General features: G+C 45.4%; 1 protein-coding gene across 1 annotated transcript in view; it reads left to right on the plus strand.

Moving 5' to 3' along the window:
• The first annotated feature begins 11,996 nt into the window (after nucleotides 1-11,996).
• LARP1B (La ribonucleoprotein 1B) overlaps nucleotides 11,997-19,450 on the plus strand; it is an 87,920-nt gene continuing 80,466 nt past the window's right edge. Inside the window, exon 1 of the mRNA XM_082266707.1 lies at nucleotides 11,997-12,261. Within this exon, the coding sequence (XP_082122833.1) occupies nucleotides 12,087-12,261 (175 nt within the window). The 5' untranslated portion in view covers nucleotides 11,997-12,086. The remainder of the gene's footprint in view (nucleotides 12,262-19,450) is intronic.

Below are 19,450 nucleotides of genomic sequence, written 5' to 3' on the forward strand. Positions count from 1 at the left end.
ACAGAAAAATCCGCATTATGTCATAAAACCCTCTGACAAGGGGGGGAATGTGGTCATAATGACGCACGACCAATACCAGAACATGTGTCTTGATATTCTAAGTAACCGTCGATGGTATATCCCCATCCACCCCGATCTAACTATAAACTTTCAAAATGTCTTAAAAAATCTATGCTTTGAAGCTTTTTCATCCGGGATCATAGATAAAGATGTACATGATTTCATCATAATCAAACATCCTAGGACCCCTACAATGTATTCTCTGCCAAAAATACATAAGAACCCCAAAAAACCCCCTGGCAGACCCATTGTCTCTGGGATTGGTTCAATTTCGGAAAACGCAAGCAAATACGTTGACTTTTTCTTGCGTCCCTTTGTTCAATCTCTACCGTCTTTCATTCAGGATACCCCTGACCTACTTAGACGTATTGATGGTATCCAGGTACCCCCGGATGCCCTCCTCGTAGCGGTGGACATCGAGGCCCTTTACTCGAGTATACCGCACGAGGAGGGCATCCGGCAGGTTGGATCATTCCTCTATGGCCAACATCAACGTACATGGCCTCATAGTGATTTCGTTCTGTCCCTCCTTAGATTTATTCTAACTCATAATTTTTTTACTTTTATGAATATCACTTATTTACAACAGCAGGGTGTCGCAATGGGAACGTGCTGTGCCCCCTCCTATGCAAATCTATCCCTGGGGGGGTGGGAGAGGCACGTTTCCTCTTGCGACACCTATGCATCTTGGTTGACAAACGTAACACACTGGTTTCGGTACATCGACGACTTGTTCCTAATCTGGACAGGCCCCCAAGTCGAGTTAGAAGAAATGCTATCTTCACTCAATGTGAATGACTTTAATTTAAAGTTTACCTACAATTTTCATTCAGAATGTATTATTTTTCTAGACATCGAAATCAGGAAGGACATGAACGGTTATATCACTACGAGCCTGTACAGGAAACCTAGTGCAGGAAATATGTTATTGCACGCCTCTAGTGCACATCCAGTTCCATTAAAGAACAGTATTCCCTTTGCGCAATATTTGCGCATAAGAAGAAACTGCTCCTTGGAACCGGATTTCCTTCGGGAAGCTAAAAAATTACAACAGAGATTACTTCTAAGGGGATACTCTCGTACAACCCTAAGAAAAGCCTTTAATAAGGCTAAGGCACTGACAAGAGAGGACCTATTACAGCGTAAAAAGAAAGTGGATTCCAACCCCACGATAAAAATAATCACCCAGTTTTCCAATAATCATGAGCAACTCAGAACCATATTCCAAAGACACTGGCATCTATTAAAAGAGGAAAATACCCTTGGCAAATATGTCAAGGAATATCCTGAAATCGTGTTTAGACGAGGTACATCTCTTAGAGACTTGTTGATTAAAAGCCATTATACCGAGGACCGACCTCGACCCGGGGGCAGATTGGGCACTTACCAATGTGGTGGCTGTTCCCGCTGCCCTTGGATCGAGGAGGGTCCGATTACACAGTTACCTAATGGCTCCTTCCACAGACTGCGGGGATCCGCAGACTGTGCGACCCGGGGTGTGATATACCTTATGACTTGCCAGTGCTCCGCCTTTTACGTTGGCAAAACGATCAGACAACTAGGCCAACGAGTGGGGGACCACATATACCATTCGGGAGGGGGGAAAATCCTTACCCCGGTCACCCGACATATAGGGTTACATCATAGGTTTGATAACTCAGTTGTTAAATTTAGAGTACTGGAAATCATTCCCCCTGATCCTAGAGGAGGCAACTGGGATCAGAGAATACTACAGCGTGAAACCCTCTGGATAGAGAGGCTAAACGCTACTATACCTCCAGGATTGAATGAGGCTCACTCTTACAAAGCGTTTCTATAGGTCTTATATACTGTTTTGTGCTTATTCCGCTTTTATGTCTTTTTCCCCCCCTTTTTCCCTCCCCCTTTTCCTTTTTTCCCCCCGCCCCCCCTTTCCCCCCCCCCCCTCCCCCCCCCTCCCCCTCCCCCCCTTTTGTCTTTTCCTCTATTACTATTTTGTATAGTATTTGTTTACCTCATTCTCTCATTCTTTTCCCCCCCTAGCTTATCCCTACTGTCCCTTTTCTGTTGCTGCTAGAAACCACTTTTCTCTCCCGGTCCAGCATCACCAACATTATCCATGCGATACGGTCAGTAGATTTATATATGAACCTTAGCATCCTGGGGAGTTGTACTACCTTTATGGATAGCCGGGTTGTGGACGTATATCGTCTCACTTCATGTGTATCATTTGTTTTCTTTCAATATGCCATACATATATTGTAACCCTTTGATTTATATTTTGCCTGTTGTTCTTTCATTATTGATGGCACAATGAACATTTTGGCTTCCTATATTATTTACATTTGTTATGATTATATTTTTAGTGTTTATTATGTCCATGATACAGTGTCCAGCATTATATCACATTCCTCTTTTTTGCTCCTGTTCATTTTGGTTCAATTTCGGCATGTAGTCTGCTTATTCTTGATCCACACATATTGGGATGCGATCACTTTGGGCTCCCCCGATGGCGGACACGTGACATCAGGTGTTGCCCCTCCCCCTCTTTTGGGGGGTTGGAGTCGATATGCCGATTTGGCTTGCCCCTCCTTCCCTTGCCCACATAGCCGTTTCTATGGCTTCGGCAAGCGGTTCGGGGATGTTGGCGGGCCCTCGGCTGATGCGCATGCGCGAGTTGCGCGCGCATCCCTGACGTCAGCCCGGATGTTCGTCAGGACGCACGTCCTATACGTCATCCGGGTGGAGTTACCTGTCTATACAAATAGCGGCAACTCGGCGCCCACCACCGCGATCTGCGGGGACTGGATGTGACCCGTGTCTTCTTATCAGGTAACGTTGGGGATTTTTGCTCCGATCATTGTATCTCCTAATCTGCAGTATTATCAACGATGGGTGAGCCTATTGTATTGGCTTATTTCCTCATTGACTATGTACATTTATCGCACATACCTTACTTCACTATCGATCTCCCCTATGGTCTATTATTCAATGTACTTATGGATTCTTAGATGTATGTGCCATTGGGCAACGCTCACATATTTATATATATTGACTTAAGAGGTGCTGACCCTAGGGTCAAATTCACCAGCTTTACTCTTTTGGTGATACGATACATATATTGATTGAACACCTCACATTAACCCCATTGGTTGATATATACTATATATATATACTATTGTATTTCTGCCCTTTTTTTAGGAAGCACTCTTGTGGATCCTTTATTTTTGATCTACCACACATAGCAACATCATCTCACCCAGTCCCCGTCCCTTTTTTCATGGCTGGGCAATATTGAGGTAAGAGTTATCTCTTCAATCTTCTCTTCTTTTTTGAATATTTTAGTTCCAAGGGCTTTGGCTCAATCTGACATTATCAGATGCCATTTCCCTTTCCCCTTGTCAGGTGAGACTCCAGATGGATGTATATGGAACTGAAAATATATCCTTTTTACTTTGAATTTCCAGACCTCATCTTTCTTCAGCAGTACTTTTTGTGCCCTATTTGTGGTCGGTCTCCCGTGTTCGCCCCCCGGGGGTTTCCCCCTAAGCCTTGTGGTCGTATTCCCCATTGCAGCGTGCTCTAATGCATGTTTAACAGGTATGACGATGTGTATTATTTTTGCTGCCTCTCTATCATGGACACCATGCAATATCTGTTTACTATAGTTATGACCTCTATATGTTGTAATATTATATCATTAACTGCATAAGTCACTATAAATGATTTTGTATTGATTTCTCTTTTTTCTTTTTTATTTTCATTTTTTTTTTTTTCCACTTAAGTCGTTATTTTCATGACAAATATATCTATGTGACACCCTCAAAGATACCCCTGAAGAAGCGGCGGCAGTGCCGCGAAACATGTTGGGTTAATGGCTGTGGGCCACTACGCCTCCTGCACAAAGACCATCCATTGTGGATGCAACTGGGTATAAAGTATATATACCATCTACCCTTGTGTTAGGAGAGTATATATATATATTTGTATGATACTGTATGGCTGTTTACTGTATATGTTTTTAACACAATTCAGTTTTGTACAGTATATTGTAATCCTTATAATTACAGTATACTTTTTACTGTTGTTTCAGAATAAAATCTTTTTCATGTTTTTTTTACTAAAAATAAATTCTCTCTAGTCTTACTCTATATATTAAGGAATACTTAAGCACCCCAATTGAAAAGTCCCCCCTTGTGGCACCCCCAATGAATCTTTCACGTTATAATACTTTTTAGGGACGTGGTGCTTTATATCTGTTAAAAATTTGTAGAGATAGCCCCTTTTTCTATAAGGTCCAAGATACTGTTGTGGAGAAGTTTAAAGCCGGATTTGGATACAAAAAGATTTCCCAAGCTTTAAACATCCCAAGGAGCACTGTGCAAGCGATAATATTGAAATGGAAGGAGTATCAGACCACTGCAAATCTACGAAGACCTGGCCGTCCCTCTAAACTTTCAGCTCATACAAGGAGGAGACTGATCAGAGATGCAGCCAAGACGCCCATGATTACTCTGGATGAACTGCAGAGATCTACAGCTGAGGTGGGAGACTCTGTCCATAGGACAACAATCAGTCATATACTGCACAAATCTGGCCTTTATGGAAGAGTGGCAAGAAGAAAGCCATTTCTTAAAGATATCCATAAAAAGTGTTGTTTAAAGTTTGCCACAAGCCACCTGGGAGACACACCAAACATGTGGAAGAAGGTGCTCTGGTCAGATTGGCAACAATGCAAAACGTTATGTTTGGTGTAAAAGCAACACAGCTCATCACCCTGAACACACCGCCCCCACTGTCAAACATGGTGGTGGCAGCATCATGGTTTGGGCCTGCTTTTCTTCAGCAGGGACAGGGAAGATGGTTAAAATTGATGGGAAGATGGATGGAGCCAAATACAGGACCATTCTGGAAGAAAACCTGATGGAGTCTGCAAAAGACCTAAGACTGGGACGGAGATTTGTCTTCCAACAAGGCAATGATCCAAAACATAATGCAAAATCTACAATGGAATGGTTCACAAATAAACATATCCAGGTGTTAGAATGGCCAAGTCAAAGTCCAGACCTGAATCCAATCGAGAATCTGTGGAAAGAACTGAAAACTGCTGTTCACAAACACTCTCCATCCAACCTCACTGAGCTCGAGCTGTTTTGCAAGGAGGAATGGGCAAAAATTTCAGTCTCTCGATGTGCAAAACTGATAGAGACATACCCCAAGCGACTTACAGCTGTAATCGCAGCAAAAGGTGGCGCTACAAAGTATTAACCTAAGGGGGCTGAATAATTTAGCATGCCCAATTTTTCAGTTTTTTATCCAATAACATTTCATTCCACTTCATGATTGTGTCCCACTTGTTGTTGATTCTTCACAAAAAATTACAGTTTTATATCTTTATGTTTTGAAGCCTGAAATGTGGCAAAAGGTTGAAAAGTTCAAGGGGGCCGAATATTTTCGCAAGGCACTGTACATAAATACACATCACCTGATATGCCTAAATTAAATAAGCATTCATGTATACAGCTTGAAGTTGGACAAGATGCATAAAAACTAAGATTTGGTCAAGATTCTCATTTGCCTAATAATTGTGCACACAGTGCAGGGCCATCTTACCGAATGGGCATGCTGGGCAGTTGCCTGGGGGCCCCACCTACCCAGTGACCCAGCCCTAGTCAAGCATTAGTCCAGATTCCTGTGTGTAACCCGCCGCTGAACTTAGCAGGTGGAAAGCGCCTGTCGGCCCTGCGCTGCTGTCAGGCCACTTTGGCCATGGATCGGGAGCCCACAACTGCAGGAATGCCTGTCTACCTCCACGGGAAGAGGCACACACAGGACAGTCGAGTCTGACTCCCATCCGTGTGTGTGTTCACCGGACCCAGCCGCCGAACTTGGAAGCTGTCAGTAGGCTTGCACTGCTGTACCAATAAATATAGCCTTATTGATAATTATCATTTTTATTCTCGTGGGTGATTGTGTAGGCAGGGCCCCAATGCACTGCATTGCTCGGGGGCCTTTAATGCTCTTAAGTTGGCACTGACACAATGTAGAATAGAGTGTTATTAGTAAATGTAAATTTGGGCCCTGTTACATTATGGGATGAGATTCCCCCCCCCCTGTCTCTTACTATTACTCTTCCTATTTGTTAAAGGATCTGTTTTTGGTGACAGCAGTTGAAGAGGGTGTTTGGTCTGCTGACAGTTTTCTCCTAATGTGTTTTTACATGGGGGCGGCAGGTTACGAAATGACAAAACCTTGTATTTTGATACAAGGTCCAATTTAAAATGGCAAAAGCTTACAGAAAAGTTGGAAATAAAGATACACATACCTTTTGAGGTATTGTTCATACCAGTTTCCAGCAGTGAAAAGTGCTCTTTGAATGAAGGAGGAGGACCATTTGTTTCTCCGCCCTTCATTTAACCACTTCCTGACCACCCACCACCTTTTTACTGCGGCAGGGTGGCTCTCCTGCACAAACCGACGTAGACCTACGTCGGTCGCGAGTGGGAAGTCAGGGGGCTAGCGCGTGCCGGTGCGCTCCCGCCCCCACTCAGCAGTGGGAAGCCGATGCACGGGTCAGGCGGCTCCGATTGCCGCCGGACACCCGCGATCGCTCCCCGCTAAGAGAGAACGGTCAGCTGTTGTAAACACAGCTGACCATTCTTCTCCCTGAAATGATCACAGAGCCCACGTGATGCTTCTATATAGGATCACATGTCTCTATGGTCATTTCAGAAGCCACGCTCCCCCCCACAGTTAGAATCACTCCCCTAGGCTCACATATAACCCCTTGATCACCCACAGGGGTTAACCCCTTCCCTGCCAATGACATTATTACAGTAACAGTGCATATTTTTAGCACTGATTACTGTAGTAATGTCACTGGTACCCCCAAAAGTGTAAAAAATGTGAGTTAGGGATCCGATCTGTCTGTCGCAATGTCGCAGTCCTGCAAAAAATCACAGATTGCCGCCATTACTTGTAAAAAAAAAAAAAAAAAATGACATAAATCTTTCCTGTAGTTAGTAGACGCGATAACTTTTGCGCAAACCAATCAAAATACGCTTATTGAGATTTTTTTTTTTTTTTTACCAAAAATATGTAGCAGAAAACAAATTGGCATAAAATGTTAAAATAGTGTAATTTTTAAATTTTTTTTTGAGAATGTCATATAGCAGAATGTGAAAAATATTGTTTTGATCGGGTCTTCGGCGGCCGTGCAGGCTGGTTGCCGGGGTCTCCCGGTGGGACGGGAGACCCGGGCAAGCCGTGGGAGGTGGGGGGACGTCGCCTCCCGCTCCTTGTAATGACAGCTGAGCGGTAATCTCAGCTGCATCGGTTGTCATTACAAGACAGCCAACCGTCGGCTATGGACACCGGTACCGGGGTGATGCCTCTAGCTGCAGGCATCACTCCGGGACATGCATTTTCCCAAAATATCGGTAACCTCCGGGGCTGATTCCGGTATATCGGGGAAAGTGCATATCGGCCCTCGATATATTGGCTTTGCCGATAATCGGTCGATCCTTAGTTAATATGTGAAGTATCACACTGCGATGCCCCTGTGTAACTAGAACTCTATGAAATGTCACTTTGTTTAAAAATCTTCTGACAAAAAATAGGTAAAAAGTGTGGTGCTCTAGGGTGGCACACTGGCATTGTTCCTGCCAGCACACACCAGCGGGCAACTGGTGTGAACTGGCCCTTATACCTTTACTTAGCATGCATTAACTTAACATGAAAAATAAACTTGATGCTAAGTTCACGTTAACATATTGGGTTGATGGGCCTCTATACCACACTGCCACCTTCTTATATGCTCGCCTCCCAGACTTTTCCAGAGCCTCTCCCATCCTCTGGGACTCCCTACACCAACCTGTTTTGCTATCTCCTAGTCTGTCTGACTCTGGGTGATCCCTGAAAACTCATAATTAGGGAAATATATACAGTCTCTGCCCAGTGCCATCTTAAGAGCCTTATAGGCCCCCGGGCAATGCAGTGCACTGGGGCCCAGATAGAGAGAGAGAGAGAGTAGGATGGCACACACAGAGGATATATAGGGCAGGAAAAGGATGGCACAGACAGTCGATGGAGAGAGAGTGAGAAAAAAAGAAATCAAGCAGCTGCAGCAGTCTGCTTACCTTCCACAACGGCTGCACAGCACATGAAGGGAGGAGGTGGGTGGAGCCCATCTTCTAGGCGCGGAGAGAGGAGGACGAGCCGACGAGGAGGATCCTCCTCCCCTGTGCATGACGGGTCCTCTCAGAACGTCACTGGTTGCTAGATGCCAATCGGCTGGCCTTCCTAGCAACCAGTGTGCAGGGAGACTCAGAGCCACCGGGGGGGGGGTTCCCTAGACCACCAGGTAAACTAATCTGGAGACTGGCCTGGGGGGGACAGTGTAATTGCATCCCTGTGTGTGGGGCCCCTTGGCAAGTGGGGCCCCCGGGCAACCGCCGGGCGTGCCCAATGGAAAAGACGGCCCTGTCTCTGCCTAATAAATAGAGATAAGCTTGGGTGACTTCTGGACTTATCTCTAGCCAAACTCTGAACTTGCTCTCTTTTTAACTCCAGTGAACTGTGAGCTGGGTCATTCCCACCCCGCAGCTCACATAAATAAAGAGGTGGATTGTCGGTTGGGAATAACTGGGACTGCAGTTTATTGGAATAAAAAAGTGCACAAGTACAGAGTTAAAGCAGAACTAATCCCATCGCTTTAACACTTTCAAAAAACATTTATATTCCCAACACGTGCTGGGAATGTAACTGTCACATTGATTGTGCTCTCAACCAAACTGTCAAATTATCAAATGGCTGGTGTCATAACTGATCACATGTGCAGCATCATGGCAGTTGCAGATCAAACTTAAGGCCAAGATGGCAGCTTCCTTGGCTGAAAACAATAGGAGGGTTTAGTTCCGCTTTAAGCTAGAGATGAATTTGAAGGATGCCTGAGCTCATGAAGTTTGGAATTTTTTTTTTTAAGAATTATACTTTCCTAGGTGGATGCAGTATCGGTCTGATGCTGCATCTGTTCCCCATCGGATAAGAATCAAGCGATCAAAGACCACTGATCGCTCAGTTCTCAGTGTTCCGTGAGCAAAGAGCTGCTGACTGTCATTCACCAGCTCTCTGCTCTGTCCCCTCCTCGCTCACTGAAGCCCTAGGCTGTGGCTGTCCCGTAGAGCTGCACTATTAATCATTAAAAAAAACGTGATTTCAATTCATCCACCCTCAGGATCCTAATCCAGCATTTCCACGATTCATACAATGCAGAGCTGTTCTGCTCACAGCTGTCAAAAAAAAAAAAAAGAGCCTCAGCAAATGTTTATCAACATTGCTCAGCGCTGAGAGATAACTATTAACAAGGTATGTCTGGTTCTATAAGAGCCGGTTCACATTACAGCGATCCGACTTTCCGGGGCGACCTCACAAGTCGCGGTGCGCTGCTCGCACCGCGACCTCGTTTCGGCCAGCGCGGACTTCATAACATTGAAGTCTATGCAGGTCGCTCCGGGTCGCCCCAAAGAAGCTTCGGACCCTTTTTCTAAGTCGGAGTGACTTGTGTCGCTCCTATTAGAACGGGTCCACAGCTTCTCTATGGAAGGCGACCTACGGCGACCTGTCAGGCGACCAGGTCGCCCCAGTGTGAACCGGCTCTGAATGAACTTCCGTCTGTAAATGAGGGTAGTTTAACTTAGATAACATAGAGGTGGGGGGTTCAGGGGCTTCTGACAAAAATGCCCAACTGCTCCTGAAGTCGGTCGTTTACAAGCTGCAGACCTTTTTCTTACAAGTTAAAATCAATATTTTTTTTTTGCTAGAAAATGACTTAGAACCCCAAACATTATATGTGTATGTGAGAAAAATAGAGGTGACCAGTGCTATGGACTATCCCAAATGAAAAAAAGTGTGTGAATACAGGCGTAAGCAGCCACAAACCAACCTCTAGCAAAAAGCCAGGGGTATGATATATGTAATCACCCCACATTATATGTATATATATATATATACACATATATATGATTTTTTTTTTTTTTTTAGCAGAGACCCTAGAGAATAAAATTGCGGTGGTTGTAATATTTTATACCACACTGTATTTGCCCAGTGGTCTATCAAATCCAATTTTTTTGTATAATGTGAAAGATGATGTTACGCCCTGAATCGGGAGAGAATTGTGACATTTCATTGAAGCAAGAAAATTGTGGTTCCATTTTATCCAGGATTGTGCAGCGCTACTTTCCCGGGACTCCCTCTCCTCATTGTCTCACCCAGCTGTTAATCACAGCCAGTGAGCCAATGAGGAGAGAGCAGGGGGGCTGAGCTGTGGCTCTATAGGCGCCTTTCCACTGCATGGAACCGAACGGTTCGGCTCGCTTTTGTGCTTTTCCACTGCTGGTACCGCATGGTATAGTGTAGGAACGGTTTGCTATGGTACGGTACGGTGCGCTTTTCCACTGCATGGAACCGAACGGTACGGCTCTCAAAAACAGTACCTACTCGATTGTGGTTCCAACAGTTACCATACCCGGTACCATATCCCACAATCCTTTGCATGCAGTCACTACTAGCCACTGATTGGTCAGAGAATCCCACCCACCCGTTGTTATCCCACACACTTAACTTTAGTACTACTTTAGTGGAAAAGCAAACCATACCGTACCGTACCGTTCCAACACCGTACCATGCGGTACCAGCAGTGGAAAAGCAAACCAGGCCAAGCAGGCCCGAGTAGAGCCGAGCCGGTACCTGCAGTGGAAAAGTGCTATATGTGTCTAATGGATGCAAAGCTCAAGAGCAAGGATACACCAGTTCCCCCATAGCAAGCGGCTTGCTATTGGGGGCACTGTTCAAGGGGAAGGAGTTCTGAGAGGAGGAGGATCGGGGCTGCTCTGTGCAAAACTTTTGCATAGAGCAGATAAGCATGACATGTTTGTTCTTTTTTTTAAAAGTGGAACCTTTAGACCCTGTTCACGCTGATGCAGAGCGGAATTTGCAGCAAATTCACATCCCCATTCACGCAACCCACTGCGGGTGTGTATGTTAAGGTAATGGCACCCCGATATCAGTTTGCAAATCACAGTGCGATTTGCAGAATCGGATCCGATTCTGGTGCAGGAAAAAAGGGTATGGATACAGTGCGATTTAAGCCATACAGAATGAATGGCTCAAGCAGAAACACATGTGATTTAAACAGGAATGCAGGGTGATTCAGGTTCCCACATCGCATCCTGTGTGAACTGGACCCAAGGCAAATTTGATGTGGGTTTCCCCGTATCAAATTCGCACGACATGCGAGTGTGACCAGCTCTCAATGGAGCCCCTTTCACACAGGTCTGGGCTGGCCGCGAATCAGATTGCAGAAGGATCCGGTGCGTGTTTGGGTCCGGTTTAGGTGCAAATTCAGACCTAAACCGATGAACCGACACGCACTGGACCCCAGGCACAAACCTACGGCTGAACATATGTGAACCCGGTATGGTTTTGGTAAATCTAAAGGAAAATTGTATGGCCACCCTTGTACATAATTCAGCATTTTTTTTTACAGTTTAGCATGAATCAGTAGCAATGTCTTGGGAAAAGAAATGGTTTCCTTTTACAGCTGGTAGCCACAAGGCAAGAGCAGGAGGCAGACAAATATAGAGCTCCCAGCAGTGGCTCATAACTTAGAGCTGTCACCGGAGTCAGGGGTGATCAGGAGGAGCGCGCTCTCGCCCCGCGCGCGCACACATACATACACTGACAGCTGCGCGCATGCGCGCCTAGGACCCTTCTCAAACAAGCCAAGCGCGTTCCCCGGAATGGGCGGGGCACGTGGACGTGCAGTGTTTGTAAGTAAATAAACGCTCCCGTGTTTATGTGCTCGGTGAACGCGCTTCGGACACCCAGTCGCACCGTACCGTAGTGGAGTGTCACACAGCGGCGGACTCCTTGGAGGACCTGTGTGGTGCAGTCCTTGTTTGTGTCATTGGTGTCCTCTCTCTTCCCTGTATGTGTGTTGTAGAGGCCAGGCTCAGCACCCACCCACTGTACAGCCCTGAACTCCAAACATGGCAGCTGAGGTGCACCAGCCAGCCCCTGTCAGGGAGGTGGAGAGAGGTGAAGGCCAGGACTCCATAGAGCCCAAGGCTCAGGGCCACAACAAGGAGAACGACCAGCACAAGGCTATGGAGGCCCCCCTGCCAAAGGTCAATCCCTGGATGAAGAAGAGCAATGTGCATGCAGGTACGTCATGTGTCTTACCATGTGCTCATATCTTGTCACAGCTGGTGATCACCATGGTATTCCAGACAAATCTACAGAGGAAATACATATGGGACTTGTTAGAGATGAGCTCGGGTGTCCTCTGAACTTGGAGGAGCTCCAGTCTGGATAAAATAATACTGTAGATGCTGACTTTTAATATAACTTGCCTGTCCTGGGATCCCGCCATGTCGGCACCCTAAACCGCTTTGGGTTCAGGCTCCAGCATTGTAAGTAAGGGAAACTGGCAGTGAAGCCTTCACAGCTGGGTTCATACTGTGCATGCACGAGTGGAGCCGCACTTTCTGAACGGTCCCGCTGTCTTCTGGGACTTCCAGAAGGTGGAGGAAGGCCCAGAAATGCTTGGCGATCGCAGCAGCGATCTTATCCGGAAGTGAGAGCGGGTACGTCTCCCTGCCAAAGTGCCAAAGCTGGCAGTGGGGGGGGGGGGGAGGGTGTGAACTAGCAGAGCTTCCCCTTCTAGGTGGAGCTATGCTTTAGAGCCGGTGTTCCATGAGAATTACCTACCCGTGAGCAAAACCTACCCTCGTCACTTCCGGGGCACGGCAGTGTGTGTAACGCGGCGGTTACATTAAAACAGCTGTGCTGCAATACGAGTCATCTCCACTCCTGTCCCTGTCACTTCCCTGATCTCGGCTAGTAAATATAAAAGCGGCGGGTGTATGAAAATATAAATCACGAAGCCGAGGGCCGCTTTTATATTTACTAGCCAAGATCAGGGAAGTGTCAGGGGAAGGAGCGGAGATGACTCATGTTGCAGCACAGCTGTTTTAATTTAACCACCGCGTGGGTAGGTTTTTTTTCACGGAACACCGTGATCATTTCATACTAGTGCGCATGCGCACTAGTCAGGTCCTCAGCTGTTCCATTACGTATCTGGGGCTGTGAGCATGCGCACTGTTGTGCTGCTCAGCTGTTCCTGGCAGGAAGTGACGAGGGTAGGTTTTTCTCACGGGGTAGGTAATTCTCATGGAACATTGGTTCACATTAGCGCGACTTGTCAGCCTGACAAGTCGCGCTCCCTTGTGGTCCATTGACCGCTACAGGACCTGTTCTAATAGGAGCGACACAAGTCGCTCCGACTTAGAAAAAGGGTCCTGTACTATTTTGGGGCGACCTCGGAGCGACTTGCATAGACTACCATTATGTGAAGTCCCTGCAAGTCGCTCTGAAGTCGTTGTGCATGGTAATGCACAAGTCGCCCCCGAAGTAGTAAGGAGTCGTGTTGCCTCAGTGTGAACCGACTCTTAAAGTGGTTGTAAACCTCAGATCTGAAATATGAACTAAGCATATCTCTCTATAATATGTACTTGTCTTAGTACAAAGCACCAAGTATAATTTTTGTCCACTGATTTGTTCCTCTGCTATCAGCATGAGTCACTTCTGACAAGTTTTCCTGACAGCAGGAGAACAAAAAGATGACGGGAGGGACCTCCAGCTGATTGACAGCCGCAGCTCTGTTGCTGTGTGAAGGGGTGTGTCTCCTCCCTCCAATCTGCTCTCAGATCTCACTGTGATTTCAGCTTTCCATCTCCTATTTTCTGAAAGCTCTCACAAGCTTTATAAATTCTGCATTTTGAACAGCTGTATAGAACAGAAGCCCGCAGATAAACGGGTACAACTTATGCAGGAGGATTTGTTTCATCTTTTTGTATCCCCTAAGACCAGGCACTTCACTGGGTATATGTAAGGGTTTACAGCCACTTTAGAGCTGAACCCCTGAATAAGCAAACAGTTATGTGTATTCTTCATTGAATTTTTGTGTGCTTTGTGTATTTCTTTCATATATTTAAAGTGGTTTTAAAGGCTCAAGGTAAAAAATCTTTGGTGTGCAGTGAATCCCCTCCCCAACCACCACTAATACTCATCTGAGCTCCTTCTCAAACCAGCAATGTGCACAAGAGCTGAGCTTCTCCCAGGTCTCTCATTCCTCATTGGCTGAGGCAGGAGCCAATGAGGAGAGAGTGAAGGGGGGGGTCCTGAGCCTTGCCTAGCCTATGTGTTTCTTATGGATGCATAGAGCAGGGCTCGGGAGCGAGTACACCCCAGTGCCCCCAGAGCAAGCAGCTTGCTAGTAGGGGCACTGGCTGAGGAGGAGCCAGGAGCGCTGGAGGGGGACCTGAAAAGAGGAGGATCGGGGCTGCTCTGTGCAAACCACTGCACAGAGCAGGTAAGTATGACATGTTGTGTGTTTGTTTTTTAATAAACATTTAATGTCACATTAAGTGAGGATTTTTCTGGCCAGAGTGCAGCTTTAAAAGACAGGATCTTTTTTAGACCAATCAGCTGTGGGCCTGGTCATTCAGCAGCACCCCTCAGCAGACGTAAACAAAGGTGTAGGATGCTGGTGACATCAGTGCCTTCACATATAGACATGCTCATATTTAGCCAATGATATTGGCTAAATATGAGCATGTGTCCATATAAGGGCACTGGCAATGCCAGCATCCCACCCCTTTGTTTATGTCAGCTGGGGGGTGCTGAATGATCCAGCCCACATCTGATCACACTTCAAGTGGAACTAAATTTAAAAATTGTGAACAGGCAGTGTTTTTTATTGTAGAAGAGAAATTCTATGTCTCTTCTGAAAAAAAAAAAAATGTATATATACTTACCTGCCTGTTTGCAATCCTCTGCGGAATGTACACTGTCGGTGCGCAGGAGTGAAACCATTCCACAACAGCTAATCAAAACAGCCACAGACTGGAAATAGAGAGAAGTCCCCAGCGCTGACAAGGGAGCTTGCAGGCATTGGACCATTGTAACTCTGGTAAGTATTTGTGCCTTTTACAGCCAAGGAGGCTGCCATCTTGTCGTTGCCATGGTGCTGCACATGTGATCAGTTATGACACCAGTCATTTGATGGCTTGACAGTTCGGTTGAGAGCATAAGCAACTGCTGTCAACCGAACTGTCAGCTATCAAATGACCATTTTATTCTACAGCTTGCATTGAATGTATCTGTTTTGGGAAACCGTTAAATCTGTAGATTTAAATTTGTGTTAGGGTGGATCTTTTACTAAAAATCACATCAGCATGCACCTCTGCTTGAAATAATCCTATCTTTAATTAAAAAAACATTTTTTGCTTTTATTTACAACTACTGGTTTTCCACTTCTGTTTTTTTGAGGCACTGGTGATGTAACGCAGGCCTCCCAGCTGCATTCTGGGAAGTTCCTGTCACATGTTGCAGAGAGATTCAGGGCCGGTGTTCCGTGAGAATTACCTACCCTGTGAGAATTACCTACCCCTCGTCACTTCCGGCCAGAAGCATCTGAGCAGCGCAGCAGTGCGCATGCTCAGAGCGCCGGATACCTAATGGCAGAACAGAGGAGCTTACTAGTGCGCATGCGCACTAGTATAAAACGATCACGGTGTACCGTGAAAAAAACCTACCGACGCGGCACTTACCTAAAACAGCTGTGCTGACATACGAGTCATCCCCGCACCTGTCCCGGTCACTTCCCTGCTCTCGGCAAGTAAATATAAAAGCGGCTTTCGGCTCAGTGATTTATGTTTTCATACAGCCGCCGCCGCTTTTATATTTACTATCCGAGAGCAGGGAAGTGACCGGGACAGGAGCGGAGATCACTCGTATTTCAGCACAGCTGTTTTAATGTACCCGCTGCATTACATACAGTGCCGAGTACCGGAAGTGACGAGGGGTAGGTTTTTCTCACGGGTAGGTAATTCTCACGGAACACCGGTTCACACTTGTGCGATGCGGGAAAGCTGCGAATACGCAGCCTGTTCCCGCATCGCATCCGCACAAGAGGCAGTTCACACTGCCATATGCGATACGCAGGGGGTGTCAAAAAAAAATTTAAAGACACCCCCAGTTTGATCGCATATCGCAGTGCGATCTGACAGTTCGCACAGGATCGGATCGCACAAGTGTGAACCACTGTGCGATCCGATCCTGATGTGGCTGAAAAGATGCCTCCTGTCCGTCTTTGGTGCGGGTGCAGTGCGAATTTTAGCCATACAAAGTGCATGGCTGAATTTGCACCCACACAGGAGATCGCATGTAATGAAGGAGCAGTGCGCTCCGAATTACATGCGATCTCAGCAGCTGCACATATGTGAACTGGCTGTAATTCATTTGTTTTTAGTAAAATGGTCACCATGAGAAGAATGGTTAGGAAAAGAAAAGGGTATGCAAAGAATTAAAAGCCTACAATTATCCTAAAGTATCTGTAGCTTGCCATTACTAAACAGTAATAAAGTAATAAAAGTAATATTACTGCGGCAGTCTGGCTCCCTGGGTCCAGTCACATAGTACTACGTGACTGGAGGGGAAGCAGTTTTGGACCGTGGGAGGGGAGGCGGCGATTGCCGCCTTCCTCCCACGATCATCTGGTAAACGGAGAGAAGACCTGCCTGCTTATGTAAACAAAGCAGGCGGATCTTCTCACTGACAGGCAGGGACAGATCAGTAGTTTTCAGCTATGCTGAAACTGTGATCTCTGTGCCTGTCACAGAATCCCACAGAATTGGGCATACATTTAACCCCTTGATCACCTCCAGTATTAACTCCTTCCCTGCCAGTGTCATTATTACAGTAACAGTGCATAGTTTTAGCACTGATTACTGTAGTAATTTCACTGGTCCCCCCCCCCAAAGTGTCAAAAATGTTAGTCAGGGGTCCGATCTGTCCGCCGCCATTATTAGTAAAAAAAAAAATAAAAATGTCATAAATCTTTCCCATAGTTAGTAGACGCAATAACTTTTGCGCAAACCAATCAAAATACGCTTATTGCGATTTTTTTTACTAAAAATATGTAGTACAAATTGGCCTAAAATGCAAAACATTTTCGGTTTTTTACATATTTTTTTTTTGAGAATGTCATAAAGCAGAATGTGAAAAAAAAAAAAATATCTATCTATCTATATATATATATATATATATATATATATATATATATATATATATATATATATATATATATATATATATATATATATAATATATATATATATATATATATATATATATAATTTTTTTTTTTTTTTTTTCAAAATTGTCACTCTTTTTTTTTTTTTTTTTTTATTTATTTTTTGTTTATAGCTCAAAAAATAAAAATCGCACAGGTGATCAACCACCCCAAAATAAGGCTCTATTTGAGGGGAAAAAAGGACATAAATTTTGTTTTGGTACAGCGTCGCACGACCGCGCAATTGTCTGTTAAAGTAACGCAGTGCTGAATCGCAAAATAGGGCCTGGTCAGAAAGGGGCCGATCCTTCCGGGGCTAAAGTGGTTAAAGGTGTCTTTTGTTGTAAATTTTAAGATAAGGCTGAAGTTCCTCTAAAAAGAGTGCAACTTTTGACGTTTTGGAAGGTACACGAGCCCAGCACCAGTATCAAAGAAGTTGTAAAGGCAGAAGGTTTTTTTTTTATCTTCCCGCTGCTGTCAAAGTCAGTTAGCCAATCAGAAGAGAGAGGGGGCGGGGTGGACTGGCAGCTCTGTGTTTGAATGGACACACGAAGCTGCAGCTTGGCTCGGGTGCCCCCATAGCAAGCTGCTTGCTGTGGGGGCACTCGACAGAAGGGAGGGGCCAGGAGCAGCGAAGAGGGACCCTAGAAGAGGAGCTGCCCTGTACAAAATCAACTGCACAGAACAGGTAAGTAGAACATGTTTTGTTTGTTTTTGTTTTTTTTGTGTTTTTTTTTTTTTTTAAACCAACACAAAACTTTACAATCACTTTAACCGCTTGCTACCCACCTGCCGTACATATACTGCGGCAGGCTGGCTCGGCTGCGCGAATCGACGTATGGGTACTTCAGTTCACGGGAGCGTTGCTGGGGGGGGGGCAAGCGCGCACCACCTGCGGCGCGCCCCCACTAGGCAGCTGACTGTTGTTCCCTCTGAAATGATCAGAGGGGAATCTGACACCTCCGTCACTGCACACAGAACGGAGACAGAGCTGTCATCTGCCTGCTCAGTGGGGATCGGGGGATCGACCCCCGCTGAGCAGAACAGCTCAGTCGACAGAATGAAGCCGCGTGAAAGGGGCCTAAGAGCTGCTGCGGTAAGTGAGGTTTACCCTCCCTCTGCTGAACACAGAAGAATCATGTTCAGGATAGGAACGGCCGCAGGAAAATGCAAAATCGCTGCGTGATTTTGCAGCATTTTGCCGCTGTAAAAAGGGCCAAGTGTACATGAAGCTACTGTATCTAAAATAATTAAAATACATTTGCCTTTAGCTTTACTTTTAAATTTAAATGTCTCAGACAGCATTTGCTGGGTCTGTTAGGTCTCGTGCACACTGGGCATTCTAAAAAAAAAAAATGGCTTTAGCTGTAGAATGCCACATTAAAAATGCGCATTTTTCTTTTTAGCGGTTTTTAGCGTTTTCCAGAGTTTTCCAGAACATTTTTACAGCTGAAAAACTTCAAACCCACTAGTTCTGGGGTTTCCAGACAGAAAACGCCCCTGCCAAAATTGCTGATCAAAGCTTATGTGTGCATGGACACATAGGATAACGTGCTGGGGAATTTACTGGCTGCAGAATGCCTGAAGCTAAAAACAGCAACGCTAAAAACATCCAATGTGCATGAGGCATTAAGTCTATGTTGAATGGATCCATGAGGAGTTTCTCGTGTGTGCCACAGAAAATAAAGAATCAAAGAAACAAATCGCTGCTCAAAGTGTTGACAGCTGGGCCAGTAGGATTCCTAAGTAAACTGTAGTAGTCCTGCAAGACTGGGTGCTCACCAAGGTCCACAACTTAAGAAGTCCATATGCATGTAGAAAGAAAGTGGCACTTCCAGTCTCAGGAAAGTAGAAACTTGAGTTTTATTTCTTCAAATCAAAATGTCCAACATCGACATGTGCAAGACAAACAGGATAGCAGCAAACGCGTTTCACACCATGTGCTTATTCATAGCTGGTTTTGAATAGGAGTAGATATACAGTGGGTACGGAAAGTATTCAGACCCCCTTAAATTTTTCACTCTTTGTTATATTGCAGCCATTTGCTAAAATCATTTAAGTTCATTCTTCTTCCTCATGAATGTACACATAGCACCCCACTGACAGAAAAACACAGAATTGTTGACATTGTTGCAGATTTATTAAAAAAGAAAAACTGAAATATCACATGGTCCTAAGTATTCAGACCCTTTGCTGTGACACTCGTATATTTAACTC

This window comes from Pelophylax lessonae (genome assembly GCF_965119305.1).
Source record: "Pelophylax lessonae genome assembly, chromosome: 1".
Lineage (NCBI taxonomy): Eukaryota > Metazoa > Chordata > Amphibia > Anura > Ranidae > Pelophylax > Pelophylax lessonae.